General features: G+C 40.9%; 1 protein-coding gene across 1 annotated transcript; it reads left to right on the top strand.

Moving 5' to 3' along the window:
- Positions 1-3,570: 3,570 nt before the first annotated feature.
- CYP4V2 (cytochrome P450 family 4 subfamily V member 2) lies at positions 3,571-19,418 on the top strand. The gene is made up of 11 exons (XM_082760215.1): positions 3,571-3,924; positions 5,513-5,625; positions 6,859-6,944; positions 8,702-8,892; positions 9,317-9,386; positions 10,248-10,374; positions 12,278-12,469; positions 14,658-14,760; positions 15,112-15,246; positions 15,444-15,623; positions 17,219-19,418. Exons 1-11 carry the CDS (start codon positions 3,714-3,716, stop codon positions 17,392-17,394), a joined length of 1,584 nt encoding a protein of 527 aa, XP_082616341.1. The 5' UTR covers positions 3,571-3,713; the 3' UTR covers positions 17,395-19,418.
- Positions 19,419-20,117: the final 699 nt, after the last annotated feature.

The following is a 20,117-nucleotide window of genomic DNA, read 5'->3' as shown; positions in this document are numbered from 1 at the left end:
TTAATAAATGTTCAAGGATTGGTAATCCAAGGAAAAACATTTTGTAATATATATATTTTATATCTGTACTTTTATGAGATTTCTGGTTTGTATAAATGGTCATCAAATGCTGTATTCTTTTGAGTAAATGAAAACATTTTAAAATTACTTTCCTGGTTTAGTGCTTTTTCCTTTGGCTACACTATTTATTCACTGCTGACATTATGGTATACTATCTGAGAAAGCAGAATGCTTTTGCTTTGGAGCTGCACATCAATTTGATTCATTTTGTTCAAAAATCTCAGGTCAAAGATTTCATATAAGTTCAACGTTCAGTATTCTCTAAAGGTGCGTCTGAAATGTAATTTTGCTCTTCTCAGTGCTCTTTCCTGTGTATAAACATGCACAAGACTATGGAAACGATGGTAAAATGCGTCCTTTACCATCACATGGCACTTAATGGCAACCCAGATTTTAGGTTGTGAAATAAATGAAAAGAGGAATATGTCCCTGTTTGGTTGTATGATGGCAGAAGTGGGAGCTGCCTCAGTGGAGAGGTCATCTGGCACTTTGTGAAAGAGAGAAGGTTGCTGACCTCTCTTAGTTACCATAGTAAATTGATAATCAGGCCCTAAAATTCCTCTCCAAGGATGGTGGGATTCCTGAGCCTTTCAGCATTGACTGTGTGTTTTCAAATGGAGGCGTGCTGCGGTATCTTCTTTGAGCAGGTGAGTGCTGTTGTGTACTACACTATGACTTTTGTTGTTCAATGTGAATACCTTCTACTCAGGTTTCCTGCTTTAGTTCTGTTGTAATCATGTGCATGTTGAGAAAGAGTGGAGACCTTCCTAAGAAAAACTGTTCTCTATTGCAAATGCGTTGTAGTGATTACTAAGTTAGCAACTAGTTTTTCTTACCCCGACTGCTGTTTTTTTGTTTTGTTTTGTTTTGTTTTTGAGATGGCAAAAATCTGGTATGCCTTGGCTGCAGTAAAGAACTAATGTAAAGAACATAGAACATGCCACAGTTTTTCAGAATATGTAGAATATGTTGTGTACTTTTCTTTTGATGTTCTGTCATACCAGATCCACTTTATCCTTGCTTTGCTTTAGGCTTTTGGTTTTTATTTTTGGTCAGTAATGATAGTTTCATTGATTTCCTTATCTGCAAGAGACCAGCAGAAGCCTGTGTGACATTAGTGGCTGCGGATTGCTACGTTTGCTTGACAGGATGCATGCCTTCTGTCAACTCAGGCAAATAGACTTTCACTTAAGTGAGAGGCTGAGTGAAAGCAGATTTGCACTGTTATGTGCGTTTATGAAAGCAAAAATTCAGGAAGTGGTAGAGTGTCTGCTGAAACACAACACTGAGCAAATGATTCTCTGGGTGAAAAAAAGTATAGCTGCACATGCTAACTGTAATCCTGTAGAAAAATCTGTTAAGTGTGTGCCTTTCCTGCAGATCATCCTCCTTTGAAACTTATAGCAAAGGTTCATGATGACTACAAATCTCAGCAACATGGTCAGGCCTTAGGGATGCCAGATTTCTCATTTCTTCTTTCTGGGTAAATCTTTTACATCTTGTTCCATCTGCTGCTTTTTCTTTGTTGCAGCATCACCACTGCCAGCTGCTGGCAGCTACCTGCAAAGTTTGCTCTGCTGTGTTCCCTACTGCTTCTCCTGTGGCTTTTCACTGTACCTTTATTATTTCACTGTTTTGTTTGTTTGTTTGTTTTTGTTTTCCTGCACAAGAAATTATCAGTACTCAGAAACACAGATTGTTGACTCGGAAATCATGATTTGGCACTTCATCTTATCAGCTCCATGAAAATAAACAAAAAAAGTAAGGTTTTTGTAAAGAAAAGAATATAATTACCCAGCTGATCACATAGGCAGAAGGTGAGCCACTTAGTCCTGCACACTTCCATCCTTCATGAGATGTCATCTGAAGATAAGAGGATACTGTTGGCAGTGTAGCTTGCTTTTAGTATTTACAAGGTAGGTGATTTGTCTGCTTTTTTTTTTTTTTTTTTTTTTTTTCCCATGCAATAGTAGCAAAGTTCATTTCCAGGTGTTTACTGTGAAGAAAAATGCATCAGTCAGCTTTTATGATAAAGTGCTGGCTGGGAGACAGTAGAAACAAAGTGCTGACACTTATTCAATTCTTCTACCAAAGGTCATCAGCTTCCTTAGCTTCTGATGATTTTTCTTTATTTGTGTTTCTTCTCTGAGTTGCTAATATCTTCCAAAAGTAGGAAATGCAGTAGGGCTTGTCATTGTAGAGTCATAAAATCATAGCATTGTTTGGATTGGAAGGTGCCTTAAAATGTCTAGATCCAACCCCACCTCCCATAGGCAGCGACACCTCCCACCAGTCCATGTTGCCCAAAGCCCCATTCAACCAGACCTTGAACACCTCCAGGGACGGGGCATCCACAGCTTCTCTGGGCAACTTGTGCCAGTGCCTCGCTGCCTTCTGAGTAAAGAATTTCCTCCTTTTATCTAATCTAAATCTCCCCTCTTTCAGTTTAAAGCTATTACCCCTTGTCCTATCACTATGCACCCTAGTAAAGAGTCCCTCCCGATCTTTCTTGTAGGCCCTCTTTATGTATTAGAAGGCTGCAATAAGGTCTACCTGGAGCCTTCTCTTCTCCAGGCTGAACATCCCCATCTCTCTCAGCCTGTCTCCGTAAGAGATGTGCACCATCCCTCTGACCATTCTCATGGCCCTCCTCTGGACCTGTTCTAGCAGGTCCATGTCCTCTTGGGCTATGGACCCTGGAGCTGAATGCAGTGCTCCAGGTGGAGTATCATGAGTGTGGAGTAGAGGGGGAGAATCACCTCCCTTGACCTTCTGGCTCTGCTTCTTTTCATGATGCACCATTCCTACCCAAGCACTGTGCAAGTTGCTTGCTGGCCTAATTTCAGCCCTCCCGCCCCCCCTCCTCCGGGTCCACTTAGACTCTCAGCATGCAGAGAAGAGCCCCTGTGGTTGGGTGCCTGCATTGCCTCCAGGTCAGTGTGCCTGTGACACATGTGCTGGTGCTGCAAGTCGCGTCACTGTCACCCTTCAGCTGGTGGCTGAGCATTCAGTAGAGAGATCAGCAAAAGCCATTTGAGCGGAGAAGCATGTGTGTGTCTTGCAGTGCTCTTCTAGATCATGGGTCTGTATGGGCTCTGATTTGTCTAAACCCTTTGGGCTGCCTACCCATGGAAGATGCTTCCCCATCTTAAGCACTTCACAGCCTTCAGACACTGTGCTGCAGAGCACTGGAGAGGTTCTGCTCAGCAAAACTGTGTTCCCTGAACATCTGAAAACATATGGAGGAAAGCACTATTGAAAACATTCGTCCTCCCCAAATCAGGGCAGAGATTTTTTTTTTTGACAGCCATTTGTCCTTTTCCTTCTGAGAAACTGTGTGGGGCCTCTGAAAGCTCCTGTGACTCTTCAGCTGAGGACAGGGAAGCGGCGCTGTTCCCTTTGGCTGCTCTGCTGTCATGAGCTGCTGGCAGGCAGCCTCTCTGTGCAGTTGCTTATCACGTCATCGTTTATTTCCTTCTCTCCGAGCTGTGCCTCTGGGCCCTGTCTATCAGCTCCGCCTCCTGCTCTTAGGGCCTGGATCCAGGCTGTCTGCTCACTGCAAAGCGGCTGTGAGCAGCGCCAGCTGGGCCTGACGCAGTGCCCCGATCGTGCCAGCGGGGAGCAAAGCTTGGAGCAGGAGCTGCAAGGCAGCCATGGAGGTCGTGCTAGGAACTGCGGGGGGCACCCAGCTGCTGCCCTGGGTGGCTGGGGCTGTCACCCTGCTCTTGACGGTTGTCATCATGTGCTTCCTGCCCTCCCTTCTGGACTACTGGTGGCGGTGGCGGGTGATGAAGCCCATCCCGGGTATCAGCCCCTGCTATCCCGTGCTGGGAAATGCTCTGCTGTTGGAGCGGAAGGGAGAAGGTAGGGGCAGTTTACCTCCCAGCTGTGGGGTCTTGGTGCTGTGAGGGGTTTTGGTGCGGGAGGTGCTCAGGTGGGTGAGTGGGTTGTAGGGTTTGCCATTGCCTATAGGTCGCTCTGGGGCCATGGGCAAACTACAGAGGAGAACTGAGCGAGAAGCCAGCCCTGTGGGAAAGAGGAGAGGAACTGTATAAATGTGGCATTTATTATTAGTCAAAGATTTGTTGGAAGTTCAGATTGATAGTGGATCCAACCACTGATGCTGGACTGGGGCCCATTTCAGGTTGTTAGTGACATGGAGGGGGAATGCTGTGGTCTGTATTTCTGCAAGAAGGAGGGGCGCTGGGCTGCCTTCACAAGAAGTACTTGTTTACTAACACTGAGCACTGTGTTGTAACACTAAGCACAGCTATTAGCTGTAATCCAAACAGAGCTTTTAACTTGGGAGGAAAAAGGACTTTAACAATATTTTTCGCCCAATGAGTGTGCAAGGGAATTTTAGCATGCTGAGTTGTTAGGTTATTTTCAGACTTAGCTGTGCCTTCAGTCTTTGATAGAACCGTCCACTCTTTCTGTGTAGCTAAACTGGCAAGATATGGACTAGATGAGAGCATGAATTAGTGTGTCAAGAACTGGCTGGACTGTCAATCTCACCCCTATGAAGTCCAACTGGTGACTGTGCAATTGTGGTATCTCTCAGATGATTCAGATATAAATGATCCTATGAACTTTGTGCCCTTAGAGATAGGGACATTTGAATTGCTAAATCCATGATGGCCTTTTAAACAATCACTTATCCTTCAGTAAGGTTTCTTAAAATATGAGGGTGGTGTTTAATCCTGTAATAGCCAGATGTTAAAGGCCTCTGCTTGAATGGCAAACCATCACTGATAATTAGGGCTGAGAGAGAGTGAGAAGATTTAAGCACACAGGAATAGAAAAAAAATATATTTTTTAATTATTTTTTTTTTTTCCAGGCAAACAATAAGTGTAAGGGCTCCAGAGATTTTCTTCAGGAGTCCAGCTAACAGAAACTAGACATTTCAAGTGATACTTGTCCCTGCACTGTGCTCTGCCATTACCGTGGTCTATGTTGCTTGTCTGTGCATCACAAGTGTAGTATCTGTGAACCAAGTCTTAGATGGGAAAAGGCTTGATGCTGTACTTACTTAGTAACTAAAGAAATGTCCTGATGTAGTATTTTGGTTAGTGTCAGGTAAACCAAAATATAAGCATAGTCTTGATAAAGTTTAATTTGGTTCAAGTTATGACAAAGAGCATTGTATTGCAACAGGCCCATGCTGCAGAGCTCTGGGAAAGCTTAAATGAAACTGCCTTGTCTACAGTGTGGAGGGGATTCTCTAGAATACAGCACCTTCAAGAGCACAGCCATAAAAAAGTGCTCCTACAGAACAGCTAATTGACAGGTGCAAAATAAGCTGCTTTGTCATGGTAGCAAGATAAAATTACAGCAAAAATATAATTATAATGCATATTATAAAAAACTCCATTGCAGAAGTCCTGCTTATTCAGAAAATAAATCTTTTAAAATTCTAACCTGCTTTTTTGTTATTATTTTTTATTATTCCAGGCTTTTTTAAACAACTACAAAAGTATGCTGAAGATTTCAGGAAACAGCCGTTGTTCAAAATTTGGTTAGGACCATTGCCTATCACTGTTTTGTATCATCCTGATAGTGTGGAGGTGAGTGTGCTTGTCTCCTTTCCATCTAGACCACTCTCAGGCAGAGCAGTGTCTAACCTGTTAGTTTCTATTCGATCAATGTAATTTTTGCAAAAAAGGGCTTGAACTGATTTTACTTGAGGTTATCCTCTGAGCCAATGCTAAAGAGAGGCTGAAAGTGTAAAAATAAAAAAGCTTAGTCTAGGAGAAAATCAATACTGAAGTTGAGCCAGCAAAATGAAAGCATAGAGTAAGTATGTTTTGTACAATGAAGCATCTCCTTTAGCTTTGTTTTGAATTGTTAAACCTTCTGTTCCAAACCAGAACTAAAAAGGCAATAGAAGGGTATCTGGACCATTGGAATAGAGGTAAAACATTACAAAATGCTTTTTGCAGTGCTTGTGCCTGTTTGACTTTTGCATGAGAACTTGATGGGTCTATCTTGATGCCATGAAATGATGTTAGTTTAGCTCTATACAGTGATTGTTCATGAACTGTGAAGACAGAACTGTTTCCTTGTTATGGTATACAGTGAGTATTGAACACTGGGTGGTGATACAACGTTGAAATCAATGGGCAGAAGTGTAGGGCAAGGTGGAGAACAAAGATTTGGTGTGTAAAAGATGACTCGGAGGAAAAGATACAGGATGTACCACTTGTACTAGTTTGTGCTGAAAAGCTACTCATTTTATGAGGGAGTAAGTGCAGAGTTCACCCTGTTGCCTGCTGACATTGTGTAGTGATGTTTTGTTTATGTGAGAAAATAAAGGTGTATGCCTGTTTAGGGGCTGCAGGTTGTTGAGCTTGTTGTTCCAGGCCTTCAGTGTGGTGTTATCAGGGAAGATGAGCTTGGATTCTCTTCTTATTAAGAAAGGCCCTTGCAGACAGCCAATTTTTCTGCAAATGCTGATGAAAGAGATGGTACTGTGAATTCGGTTATGGCTGAAAACCACTGGGTTTTCTCTGAGCTCTGCTGGTAACTTTGTAATGCAGATTTTTCTTTTTAAGAAAGGTAAGGGGATTTCTAGTTGTAGTCTCTGACTATTTCCCTGTTTTTCAGGACTGGGATAGTTACAGAAAGACTTGAGGGTGTAGACTGTATATTTCTACTCTGTACCAGCTTGTGTATTTGCATTTTCTGAGGCTCAGGATATTTTCTTGGAGAAACTGAAGTTTTGTGAAATTATGTCAGCTGAAGATATCTCTCTCCATCTAACAAGTAACGTTCTTCCCTCTCTTTTCGTTTTCTGACAGGTTATTCTGAGTAGTTCAAAACATATTGAAAAATCATTCCTGTACAAATTTCTGCATCCATGGTTGGGGACTGGACTTCTGACAAGGTATAGTAAAATGCAGGTGTACTGCTGTCTTAAAATTTGCAGAGCGTATGATAGAAATTGTGCTCGGTGGCAAGAATGTTGTGTGTATCTCTGGGCAAAGATGTGGATGATAGCTCTAGAAATCTTATTCCTTGTGATAGTCTTTGTTATTCTTTAGTAGCTAGTGCCCAACACAAATATAATTGTATTATCTATTTCTTGTAAAAATTTACCATTGATACATTTTTGCCCAGAGATTTGGGAAGAATCTGAGTTTTTGAAAAGTTGTATCCTGTGGCTAGTGGTGTCTTCTAGTCTGCCATGATACCTGCTGGATGTTTTGACTGTTGTGTGGAGTAATGTTACTGTGGCAGAACTGTGACTGTGTTGCTTATTTCAGCTGGTAAAGCTGCAAACCTTCGTGATGGACCTGAGGTTGGCAATGCTTTGGGGTAAGATGGGAGAGTATCTGTACCCTGTCCTTTGTTTCCCTCATGAAGTGGAGGCTCATAAGTGAGGCTGGATGAGTGCAAAAAAGGAATGGAGAGAGGGAAAAGAAAGTCTTTGGTGTCCTTCAGTCTTTGGTAGGGTTGAGGAAAGTTTTTGGTCTGGGTGATGTAGATATTCAAGAGTTGGAACAACACAAGTATGGAGTGGCTCTGGTAACTTTGTGTCTTTCTGTGTGTCAAGGTTTCCCTGTTAGCAGTGGAGCTTTGTTGCCTGTTTGGAGCTCTCACAAGTGCCATTCTCATGCTTCTTGATGGGACTGCGCTGGTGGAAAAGCCAGCTGCAATCATGGTGTGGAAGGTGCAAGTATATGTGTGAGGATAAGGAATGCCTTTTTACCTGTGTTTTGTTTGTGCCCCTCAAGCAAGGGGGACAGTAATCAGTAGCAAAGTGCAGAGCTGAGGTCCCTGGGTGTCAGGTGTGGTGTATGGTTCCTGCTAGTGTTCCTTCCTTACTATTTTTTTTTCCAGGTAGACTTTTAGAGATGTTTTGACTTCCTTGTGCTTGCAAAAACATAATGAGAGGATAATGTTCCTGTCTTTACTGATTAAGGCCAGTAGTAGAAGACAACTGATAAGCTAGTCCAATGCCAGAGAAGTGATGCGAGGATTTGCTCTGTAAGCAGAGAAGCCAGCTGTGTGCTTATGGGGCACCTGGTTCAGGAAAACAAACAAGAACCCCTGAAAGCCAGTAGCATCAGCTGTGGCTCCATGCTCATTCGCTGACATGTGGGAGGTTGTTGCCTGCCTCTGAGGAAACAGTTCAAGCAGTCATTGGCATAGCATCCCTGTGCCCTAGTTCTCCTTGGTCCTCATTTCCTAGATTAGATTTCCTATTTTTCTAATTTCCTAGATTCCTCATTTCCTATTCAGTGGATAGGCAAGCACCGGTTGTGATTCACAGAGATGCTGTGGTGAGTTGAGACCTTGATGGTGAAGAGCTGGTTTGTCCTACAGATGGCTTCTGTTCTCTCCCTCAGCCTGTGCACTGAGTGACCACGGGGTGTACTGTTTGAAGACCTGTTGGCAACTTCATTTGTTGACAGCAGATATAGAAATGTTGGCTTGTGCTTCAGAGAGAGATGGAATAAGAAAAATTTCCAATTTGCTCCTTCTGAGGAGTGCTGTGGAGATATTGAAAAGTCAGACACAGCATGCCCATTTGTGAAGGTGCTCCAGGTGGCAGCTCTTACTGTGTGCTTTCTGTGATGAGGAGGGTTTTATCTTTGAGTTGGAGTTTTAACCTGTCCCTCTCCACTGTCAATTTTGCAGCACTGGAGACAAGTGGCGGTCACGGAGGAAGATGATAACTCCCACATTCCACTTCTCAATTTTAAATGACTTTCTTGAGGTTATGAATGAGCAAGGGGGTGTTTTGTTGGAGAAACTTGAGAAGCATGTTGACAAGGAACCATTTGATATCTTTCTGGATGTCACTCTGTGTGCCCTTGATATCATCTGTGGTAAGTCCTCCTTAGTTATTGTGGTGATGCTGTGAGTGGTGCAGAGGCTTGTGAGTACAGCTGTGTCATATTGTGTGAGGAGATATGGGAGTATCTGTGCTTACTGTGTGAATGCATTGCCATCCTCCCAAGGCCATCCTTTCTCTTAGGGTCTCATATGCCTCTGATCAGGTGAGTGGTGAGCTTAGTTTGTGGCATGAGCAGGACAGAGGTAGGAGTCTGAAGGGAGGTTTTCTTAAGGAGCATGGCTCCTGTGCATGGAAAGGAAAAGCAAAATTCTCATCTGGAAAGGGTTGTGCATATTTATGCATCAAACTGACAGTGTGGTGACAATCAAAGTCTGGAAGCAATATTAACTTACTGTATACAGGGACTCTGCATTTCATTTTGCACTTGTGAAATGTTGATGATTTCCTTCTCCTAGAAACAGCGATGGGAAGGAATGTGGGTGCTCAGGAGAATAAGGATTCTGAGTATGTTCGTGCTATCTACAGGTAAATGGAGGTTTTTCCTTGGCTACATTATAGTTGGGTTGGAGTTGTTGCTGCCAGTCTCAGTTCATCTGCTTTGTGAGCTGGGGTGGCGGTGGGGGTGACACAGGTAGATATAGAAAGCCAAGAAGGTAAGAAAAATTCTTGAAGTTTTTAAAGACATCTTCTGTTGTGAGTGTATGCAATGGGAGGTTAAGGCTATGAAAAGGTGTCAGCTGCTATTCAGTTAATCCATTGGTATTGGAGTTTATAATTCCTCTGAGTCTCTTTCTGCTGCCAAATGCATGTAAAAGAGGTGAACAGCCATGACAGTCAGCCCTTTCACATATACTCCATTTTTTGAGTGTCCTTGAATCCATATATTGTGACTGATTCTTTATTTCCAGTACTTTTCATGTGATGTCTGACATATACAGCATCTGGACAGTCAAGTAGAAATGTAATGTTTTCAGATGGCTGTTTGAGGTCACAGGACAGATATTTGGAGACCTAGCACAAGTTGTATGTCTTTTCAGGATATGTGGTCAATGCTTTACTGACAGGGGGTGGGAACGGACTGGGTGACTGAATATACCTGCTTCAAGAGGATCACCACTAAAAGGACGTATGCTCTCCTTCTCAAAGATCAGTGTTTAAAGATAGATGTCATAGTGATGCTGAATGCTGGGGTGGATGACAGATCAGAAAGCAAAGAATAGCAGTTTTACCTTCAGATTAATGTGTTTAAACCCATACAACATGTTTATCTCTGTTTCATAGAGAGAGGTAGAGGGAGGCACAACTTCTTTTTTGGTTCTTGAAATTGTGCTGTGAATTTACTTTTTGTCAAGAAATGTTATGTGACGTAATTTTTTGTGCCCCTAGGATGAGTGATCTAATTCAACAGCGACAGAAGAGCCCTTGGCTTTGGCATGATCTTGTATATATTCTGTTTAAGGAAGGAAGAGAGCATGAGAGGAATCTTAAGATCCTTCACAATTTTACAGATACAGCATGGCCTTTTATTATTATTTATTTAATTTTTATTTTTTTTTTACTTATGCCACATTCTAGTTGATGGAAAGTTTTGCACTTAGTAGCTAAAAAAGTTTTGCACTTAGTAGCTAGCTTCCAAATTGCAGATGAGAATCAGCACTCTTACTGTGCACCTATTAAAAGAACTATCCTTTGGGATGCTGAGGAATCCCCTAAAATGAAGCCAATACATATCTTCTCTGTAAGGCAGTCTCAGTTTTAAGCAGAGGAGTATTAACAGGACTCATTGGTCCTGGACAACTGAAATAAACAATAGGTGTTCACCAAATTCTTGTTCTGTCCATCTTAATTGCCTATAACAGTTCTCTGCCAAGTTTGTAGCAGTAAAACAAATATACTGGTAATGACACTTGGTCCAGTCCTCAGATATGGAAGCCCGCATTTGTTTTCCTTCATTTGGAGAAGAATTGATAAGGTGACTTATTTGATAAGGTGACTTAATTGATAAGGTGAATTGATAAGGTTCATGGGTCCCCACATGAAAAGTAGAACACTTTGGTATGGAAACCATAAAACATACATCACTGACTTTGCATAAAATGCAGTCTTCTCTTACTATTTTAGACTGTGAAAAGAACACCTTTTTTTCTCAGTAAATAGCCTCTGTGCTGTTCTTGCCAATGGCTGCCCTCCCAAGCTTGCTGTTAAGATGTTACCAGGAGTCTGTTTTCCTGGAAGTGTTTATGTACCCCACAGTGCCATTGCCCACAGCAAAAGAAACAGTCCCTGAAATTTCAGTACATATAATGAGTCATAGTGACCATGCACTCCTGCAGTGTACAGAGAAATGGGCATCTCTATCATGCTGTGTTCTGTCAGAGTAAAATTCTCATTAGAGTTGTTTTTAAGTACCTTAGGTTATATTTTGCTTCCTCTTATTGGAAATAGCAGCAATGAAGCAAGAGAAAGAGCCTTAAGGTAATACTGCTGCTGTCCTTCCATGCTGGGCTGGTGCACTGGATATAAAGCACCAAATCTCAGAAGAGGAACACTAAAGGAACACTAAATAATAATATCACCTAGCATAGGTGCTGACAGAAAGAAGAGATGAGGTGTTTTTGCATGTGTTATTATAAGTGTATATTTGAAATGACGTGTGTGCATAATTATAGTTCCCCCATTAAGTGCTTCTTCTGAACTGAATCAAGTATTACACAACCTTTAAAAAAAAAAAGTTGAGAGTGATACTGGCCGGTTTACTGAAGACCTTAATTGTGCTGTTACAGCAATGATGGTGATGGCAGGAACTTCTCATCTGTCACTGGGGCTGTGCTTTGACCTAAAAAGAGGAAGGTCAACCATTGCTCTGATACCAAAGAAAAACTGTGAGGCTTCAGTGTAGTGGTTCCAGCCATGCTATGTGTAGTCCTGATGTAGGTTTTTGGGGTGCCCTGGTGTCTTCCTCTTCATTCCCCTGAGTTCCCCAGAGGTTGGAAACATGTTTCTTTCCTTATTTATTGGGTTGGGTAGATTTATTCTTGGTGATTGGTCTGCTCAAATTGTGGTGATGTTTTCTGACTTGCTGTTGCCATTGCTGGCATTCACAATAAGCTTGTTCCAGATATTCTTGATGTGTTCACACTTTTTGATGGTCAACACATTGAACAGTTTTCTTGAATAGAAAAAATCTTTTCAAGGTTAATTCTATTGCTTGGGACAAGATGTTGGTCATATTTCATCTACTAAAATAAAAAGTTGATTAAGATCACAAGCCAATGGTAACAGCTATGCTAACTAGGCCTACCTCATGTAGACTGCTACAGATGGATATTTTTGTTTTAACAAGTTAGGATGAACCTGTGTGATTTATGCAGCACATACACTGCATGCCACATCTAATATACTGGTTTTAATCTCAGGTCATTGCAGAAAAAGCTGCAGAACTTGAAAACACCAAACGAACGAAATGTGATACTGATGTGAACAGTGAAGAAAGTGGTTCCAAAAAGAGAGAAGCTTTCCTGGACATGCTGCTGAATGCAACAGATGATGAAGGGAACAAATTGAGCTACAAGGACATTCGTGAAGAAGTGGATACTTTCATGTTTGAGGTACGAAAGGGAGCCAATGGTTTGGGGTTTTTTGTTTGTATTTATTTGTGCTTGCCTTTTTTTTTTTTTTTTTTTTTTCTTTCCCAGAACTTAAGATTCACCATTTACAGGCAGTGACACTCTTTTTTTCTTAGTTTAGGAAGCAACTTCTAATATAAAGTTATTTTATCCCTGGAAGCCTAAGAGGAAACTCCTGTAGGAGACAAACTCCCTCCTGTAGGAGAAAAAACTATTGATCTAGAATTGTATGCCCTGACAAAATATTGGGCAATACATGTGGCAGGTCCTGCCTATGTCAGCAGGTTTTACTCATACAAGCAGATGTGCAATACCAGTTTGATGGTTGATATGGCATCTCAGCCTCTGCTACAAACCTCATTCATGCCATTGAGAACTCTAAATGAATTCTATGTTTTGCCTTGCATTTTGTCAGTTCTCACATTTTAACCCTTGCCATGTTGGCTGTAACCTCGTGGTCCTGTCACGATTGTGGATTGGTAGTGTCTTCTTGGTACCATCTCCGCATGTGTGGTTCCCTCTCCAGTGAAGGATCTAAATAAGACTGTTTTCTACACAATTCTATTAGATGGACCTGAAATCTGTAACAGAAGAACTTAGTTCAGAGATGTATTAATGTTGCTCTAATCTAGAGAAACTCTTTTGCTATTTTACCATTCCTAAGTGACTCCATAGCATTTTGAACTTCATAATAAGTGGCCATTTTAAGTATCAAAATAATTCGATGGATATATTTTCCCTTTTATGTTCCCCTCTGTTTTTTTTTTTTTTTTTTTTTTTTGGGGGGGGGGGAGGGTATTCCCTTTTTCTTTTCCTTTCCTTGCTCTTACACAGTTCTGAGAACAGTGATAGCTGATTCCCTACTTATAGGAAGCCAGGTAGTATTCCCTCCTGTGGCTACTCTACTGTGTCATTAGACCCTTTTTGTGGTAGTCATTAGCACCAGTCATTGGCACCCAAGTTCTTATGTTACTGACTGGACAGTAAACAAAAAGATGACTATACATCCATTTCATTGTGTAGACATACTGGGATACTGCTCTGATACACCTCTCTGAATGGATTATCTTACGGATTACACTTTGGAAGGGGAAAAACAGTGAGAGCTGTTAACCTATGTATAGCTATTAGTAGTCAGTCACTGAATTCCTGAAAAGGAGAGAAGAGCAAGCAGCAAGTGTCACTATCTGAGACAAAATACAAGGAAAACAAAAACAAAAACAAAAGGTAGTTCATGCAGTTTTCTGGAGGTGGAGTAGTAAAAAAAAAAAAAGGATCTTTGGGTTATTTCAATGCTTTTTCCCTTTTGGTCAGTTTTCATGCACCTTACAGGATCATGGATCATCTTAAATCCTGCTAATCAGTGTGGGATAGAGTTCAACACTTGATTTTTATTTTCTTATTATTTGTTTATTTATTTTATTTAATTCTTCTTCTTGTGGTTCTTGGAGTAGTGAGTTTATCTCACTTTCCTTACTAGCTGTATACCTAAGTATTTATATAGATGTCCTGGTTTCAGTTAGCACAGAATTAATTTTCTTCCTAGTAGCTGGTGGAATGCTGTGTTTTGGCTTAGAATGAGAAGAGTGCTGATAACACCCCGATGCTTTAATTGTTGCAGAGCAGTGCTTATACTAAGCCAAGGACATCTCAGCCTTTGCTCTGTCCTGCCAACGGGCAGGCTGGGGGGTGCAGTAAGAGCTGGGAGGGGACAGACCCAGGACAGGTGACCCAAACTAGCCAAAGGGGTATTCCATACCATCTGACGTCATGCTAAACAATATATAGGGGTGGCTAGCCGGGGGGAGGGGGCCGGACTGCTCGGGGTTAGGCTGGGCATCGGTCAGCGGGTGGTGAGCAATTGCATTGTGCATCACTTGTTTGTACATACTATTATTACTTTCGTATTATCACCATTGTATCATCATTATTATTATTGTTATTATTATTTTGTTATTTTTTTTTCCTGTCTTATTAAACTGTCTTTATCTCAACTCACGGGCTTCACTTTCCATTTCTCTCCCCCGTCCCAGAGAGGGAGGGGGGAGGGTGAGCGAACGGCTGCGTGGTGTTTAGCTGCCGGTCGGGTTAAACCACGACAATAGCATACCTAAACATACCGCATTCATGTATAGTGTTGAAGTGAATCTCTGTAAATCTGGACCTCTAGGGCCATGATACAACAGCAGCTTCTATGAACTGGGTCCTGTACTTGCTCGGATGTAATCCTGAAGTCCAGAAGAAAGTTCACAGAGAACTGGATGAGGTGTTTGGTACGTTTCTATTACTCCTTCATTGGGGTTGTGGTGGTGTTTGTATTTGTGGGTGGTACTGTTATAGATACATTATAAGCCTACAGGTAGAAGGGGATGTAGGAACAGACCTTGTGGACATGCTGAAGCTTTCAGTTGTTAGGGGTGATGGGGAGAGGTACTGGAAGGGTGTGTAGGAGACTACAGCCAACCTTACATCCTTGTGACAAGGCATGTATTCAATATCTGTGTAACACAATGCGTGGTCTTGGTACATGATGGTCCCAACTCCTGGAGGAAGTCAAGATGTGTTTGTTTAAACAAAAATGAGGTGTGTCCATCATGTTCACCCCCCTATCTGTATTTGGCCAGGCAACACAGAACGTCCTGTTACAGTGGATGATTTGAAGAAGCTTCGATACCTTGAGTGTGTTGTGAAAGAAGCCCTGAGACTCTTCCCTTCAGTTCCCATGTTTGCCCGTTCTGTGGCAGAGGATTGCTGTATTAGTAAGTGGGATCCTGTTCTGCTTGTGCACTTCCATTCCTGCCAGCATCTCAGTGGAGGTGTTTCCCAAGTAAAGAGCAGGGCTTTCTTTTTTGTATATTTTACTATGAGTCTGTCTATAGGAAGTCATTTTTCTTGCTGTTAAGTTGCCCAGCTGTGTTTTTGTTATTTTTTTCCTCCTCTCCCTGTTTTCTTTCAGGAGGATATAAGATACCAAAAGGCACAAATGTCCTTATCATAACTTATGTGCTGCACAGAGATCCCGATATCTTCCCTGAGCCAGAGGAATTCAGACCTGAGCGCTTTTTCCCTGAAAATAGTAAGGGAAGACACCCATATGCTTATGTGCCCTTCTCAGCTGGTCCCAGGAACTGTATTGGTATGTACCTGAAGATAAAGATTTCATGATGTACCAGTGCTGCATTTGGTGTGGTGACCATAGCAGCAATGAGAGTATCAGAAACTGGAGTCTTGATGCACCTTTTGGTGACATCCCAGACTTCTGAGTGCTGTCTCTCCTGTCAGGCTCGAGCTGCAACGTTTTGTTTCTTCCCAAGGGTTTCCTTTCTTCCCAAGGCCCAGTGCACAGTCTGGTGTTTTCTTCTTGCTGCCTGTGCTGCATGGCAGCATGTGAATGGGCTCCTGTATCATGGCAGGATCGCTTACAGTCTTCTGATCTGTATTCTGTAGGACACTGTGGAGTGAGAGAAGGCAAATGTTCTGCAGTTACTTTGCTCTGGAAATGTGTCATCTGTCTATCTGATCGTCTCAGCTGGGTGTCCAAAACATGCAGTCTGCAAAGGATGTATTCTTTCTCTTTTTCTGACACTGTTGTTGCTTTGGTGTTTTTGCTGTCTTCCTAGAACTTCTTAGTTCTTCAGGTACCACTGAGACACTTGGTATTTGTCAATGCACAGAACAGAGACATCATTATTTATATTACTGAACATGTGGAAAGGCTGTTCTCTGCACTGATCGTAAGTGCAAAAGGTGAACATTCAACAGTTGTCATGCCATTTGCAAGAATGGGAAACACATGTTCTGTTTTCATTTTATTTTTTGGAGTTTGTCTCAGTGGGAATAGATGATCTTCCCAGAAGAACAGCAGACCAGGTCTTCACACGCTCCAAAGAGGAAACCTAATTTAGTATTATGTGACTAGCTAGTTCCTAGATATACAGGAGTGTGTACAGCCAGAGAGTGCGTGGTAGGTGGTTTATTAATATCATTGCAGAAGTCCAGCACAGAGTACATGTGTACAGACATCCATCTGTACAGATTGTACAAAGAAGAGCACAGAAAATATTTAGAACACCGGGGTTTTGTGTTCTGTTGCTATCTTCAATTTAGTTTGAGTGAACTACTTGGACTGTGATGCTTAGTTGGGTTTCCCTCTTATTTCTCTGTTCTCCCCTTTCCTTCTCCACCTTTGTATAAAATCTAAATTGAACTTTGGCTTCTGTGCTAGCAAATCATCAATGTGCACAGTGTTTAAAGGATGGTCTGCCTCTGGTTCTGATGCACTTGTATCTCCTTTTCTCCTCCTTGCATATGTAGAACAGTGGGATTTATCTCTCTTTGTGCTGTCCATGTGTTGCATCTTCTGCTGCCCTCATCTGTCATCCATTCTTCCCTGCTTAGTCCACCCAAGAGACATGACAAGGCTGTGTTTTGTATTAAGACCATGTAAACTGTTGAATATCTCCCCTTCGATGTTTGAGTATTGTGTACTATGGGAAGAAAAATGTGCTATAGGTTGGCCCAGGAAAGTCAGATGCCTCATGCGGAGAGAAGCACTAGTTTCAGTAGTATCCATATGACCTTGGTTTTTGGCCCACTTAATTCTGTTCCCAAGGCAGGCACATGGTCCTTGCTGCCCTGTGTTCCTGGGGGGTATCACCAAGAACACACAAATGCAACAGTGGTTGCTGCAACCTGACAATAACACCTTTTTTGCTGCACTGTAATCCATAGGTCAGCGCTTTGCACAAATGGAAGAGAAAACTCTTCTAGCCCTCATCCTGCGGCGCTTTTGGGTGGAATCCTGTCAAAAGCAAGACGAGCTTGGTTTGGCAGGAGACCTAATTCTTCGTCCAAATAATGGCATCTGGGTTAAGCTGAAGAGGAGGCCAAACACCGTACCAGAATGAAAGGAAATTCAACATTTCATTTTTCCCAAAGCTTTAAAGCTAATTTGGCTGAGATATGTTTTAAAATCAGATGATCTGATAGCAGTCCAGCAATTGTTGGAGTTAAAGCTTTTACTGGTTGTTTAATCAAAGAAGATGTTGTAACATCCATAAATTGTTCTACTTTTCTAGTACATGAGAGCTTCTTGTTCATCTTTGAAGTGCAAATCCTTCAACATCAAATCTTAGTGCCTTATCTACTCACATGAAGCTGTTTTATTGCAACAGTGTTAAAACTCTGAAATGATGGTATTGACAACAGTATTGTTTCTGATGGAGATAGATGATTTTATTTCATAGCATCCATGAAATAACCAATGGTCTCAAAGTTTTGTGTATTTTTAAGGTTTATTTGTCTTCAGAAGGTAGAAGTGAACATGTCTTCCATTGGCACAGCTTTTTTTTCTGTTTTGGTGATGACTACATCTATGAAGACAAAGCAAAAATCTCCCATAATTTTTACTCCTCCTTTGTAAGCATTTACATTAGTTCTTAAGCGGCAAGTACTCTGAAATGTTTTTTAGGAAATTATACAGTATGTATCAACCTGTATAAATTGCACCATGAATGAGATAGTGTGCAATTTGCACACAGGATTTCATAATGACAGAAACAATGTATTACAAGTTTGGAGAATAAATTTCTATTGTGCCTCAGAATTAAATGAAATTGTATCTGTAAAAATTAAATGTCTGGTAAGTTACTGGTGGATAATTATATAATGATTTCTTATCATCAGTCCCCTGTGGGATGATGCATCATTGAGATTTTACTGTGTTAGTCAAAGCTCAAACAAAGAGCCAGTCTGTTCATGCCTTCTGGGGTCATAAAATCAACACGGAGAATTTCTTGCTAACTGTTTCTTGTTAAAGAGGAATTACAGTAATGGAATGAAGTGCCTGTGGAAATTTCTGACTGTTCTTTAAAGACTCTCAAACAGAAACAAAAAGCAGTCAAGCTGCTCTCAAAGGTCTTAATGATGACAGATATGCCTAGAACCTAGAAATTTCTCAAGCATTTTTGTTAACAACTGCTACAGCAAGTAATATTCTTATAGAAATTCTTTTTTTTTTTTTTTTTTTTCCTATTTTGTCTACCTGAATACATTTGAGGAACTCAGAGAGAATTGTCAAGCCTGCAGGAATCCGTTTGATCCTTCTTTCCTTTGAGATCAAGGGAAATGTATGATTTGTTGACTCATTCAATGGTATTACAGTTTCATAACCATCCTCAACTTGGAATTCATAGTTGTATCCAGAGGTGTCCCTCAGAGATTCAAGAAACTTAAGTTTCTTCCTTTCCTTCTTCCACAAGGCATTATTGACAAATAATTTATTTTAATTGCTACCTTTCTTTTGCCATAAAGAAAACATAACTCATGTAAGAATAACATGGTTACATTTTCAGCATTCATTTTCAAAGACAGGTTTCACCGTTAGACAATAACAAGAATTTAAATTTACCAGGCTGATTGTAAGAACTGTTTTCTTTATAATGAGATAAATTTCAGAGACTACATTCTTACATTAATACACACACAAAAAAAAGAGACCTCAGGTTTTTTAACGAGACACTAAGTTAAGGAATTATTTAACACTTTTGGATACTTGGCGACATTAGCTTTGCAGATATACAAGATTTACATCATTTGCTCAGGACATTAAATATATAGCTGAAAACTAGAGAGGTACTTCGTGTTTGTCAAACCATTTCCTTAATTGAGGACTTTCGAGACAAATAGAAATAATATTAATTCCTTTCCTTCTGTGAGATCTATTTTGTAGATGCAGTCTTTAAAAATGATTAAACTGTAACAATTGTCTCAATAAGGAAATAATTGTTGTGACATCTATCTACAACAAACATTATTTTTGCTTGTACTTTATTTTTGTTTCATACTTTTCTGATATAATGGGATCTCAGGTAAACTGTAATTTCTTTATAGCCTCTGATGGGAACAAGAAAAATAATTGAGATAAAAAATGAATAAAACTGTAATGAAGAACTCTTTATCTGAAGTGCACAAGTTCAAATTCTGGTGCAAGGTTACCACAGAGGAAAATCCATACTTAACAATGCACATACATTCTTTGCCAAGATGAGCACTAATGTAATTCTGAATTCTTCATATTCAGAGCTGCTCTGAAAAGGCAGTGACCTCTCATCTTTTGTTGTGGAAACTGATTCTGAAGCAAGCTGAGGCTGTTAAGGAAATAAACATTGACAAAATCAATGCTGAAAGGACAGGAACTTTCTACTGGCAGGGTAGATGTTGCACTCTGTGTTATGTAGAGTGTGTGCTCTTATTAACCTGAGTCATGTGGCATGTAGTTGTTGGTTATGACTACTCTTTAAGACAAACAAACAAACAAACAAACCAAAACCAAACAACAATAACAAAAACCTTTAAGACTTAGGAATGCAATGCAGCTATGCCAGATTTCCCGATAAAGTAAATTAACAATAAGATAATGTGTACTAAAAATGACATGTACATAGATGTTTGTGATTTTTTTTTCTGATGGCTAGGTATCTGCTGATGCTTAGATCTGAAAGTAGTGGCTGAATTCTAAACTCCAATATTACTCCTGAGTAATGGTTCATGAAGTTTAGCATCACTGAGGTTAATGATGGGATGGTGCTACTCCCTTTCTGAAGTATAAGCCTTGCTGTAAGAAGCCTTG

Source organism: Aythya marila (assembly GCF_965140915.1).
Source record: "Aythya marila genome assembly, chromosome: 4".
In the NCBI taxonomy this organism is placed as follows: domain Eukaryota; kingdom Metazoa; phylum Chordata; class Aves; order Anseriformes; family Anatidae; genus Aythya; species Aythya marila.
The sequence above is the reverse complement of the archived record's forward strand: the minus strand, read 5'-3'. Positions and strand labels throughout refer to the sequence as shown.

Bases quoted from the DNA above. Each gene is read 5' to 3' on its own strand.
- CYP4V2 (XM_082760215.1), top strand. From the start codon at position 3,714: ATGGAGGTCGTGCTAGGAACTGCGGGGGGCACCCAGCTGCTGCCCTGG. The intron at 6,945-8,701 runs GTATAGTAAAAT...TCAATTTTGCAG, and splicing joins GGGACTGGACTTCTGACAAG to CACTGGAGACAAGTGGCGGT. The intron at 8,893-9,316 runs GTAAGTCCTCCT...TCCTTCTCCTAG, and splicing joins TGCCCTTGATATCATCTGTG to AAACAGCGATGGGAAGGAAT.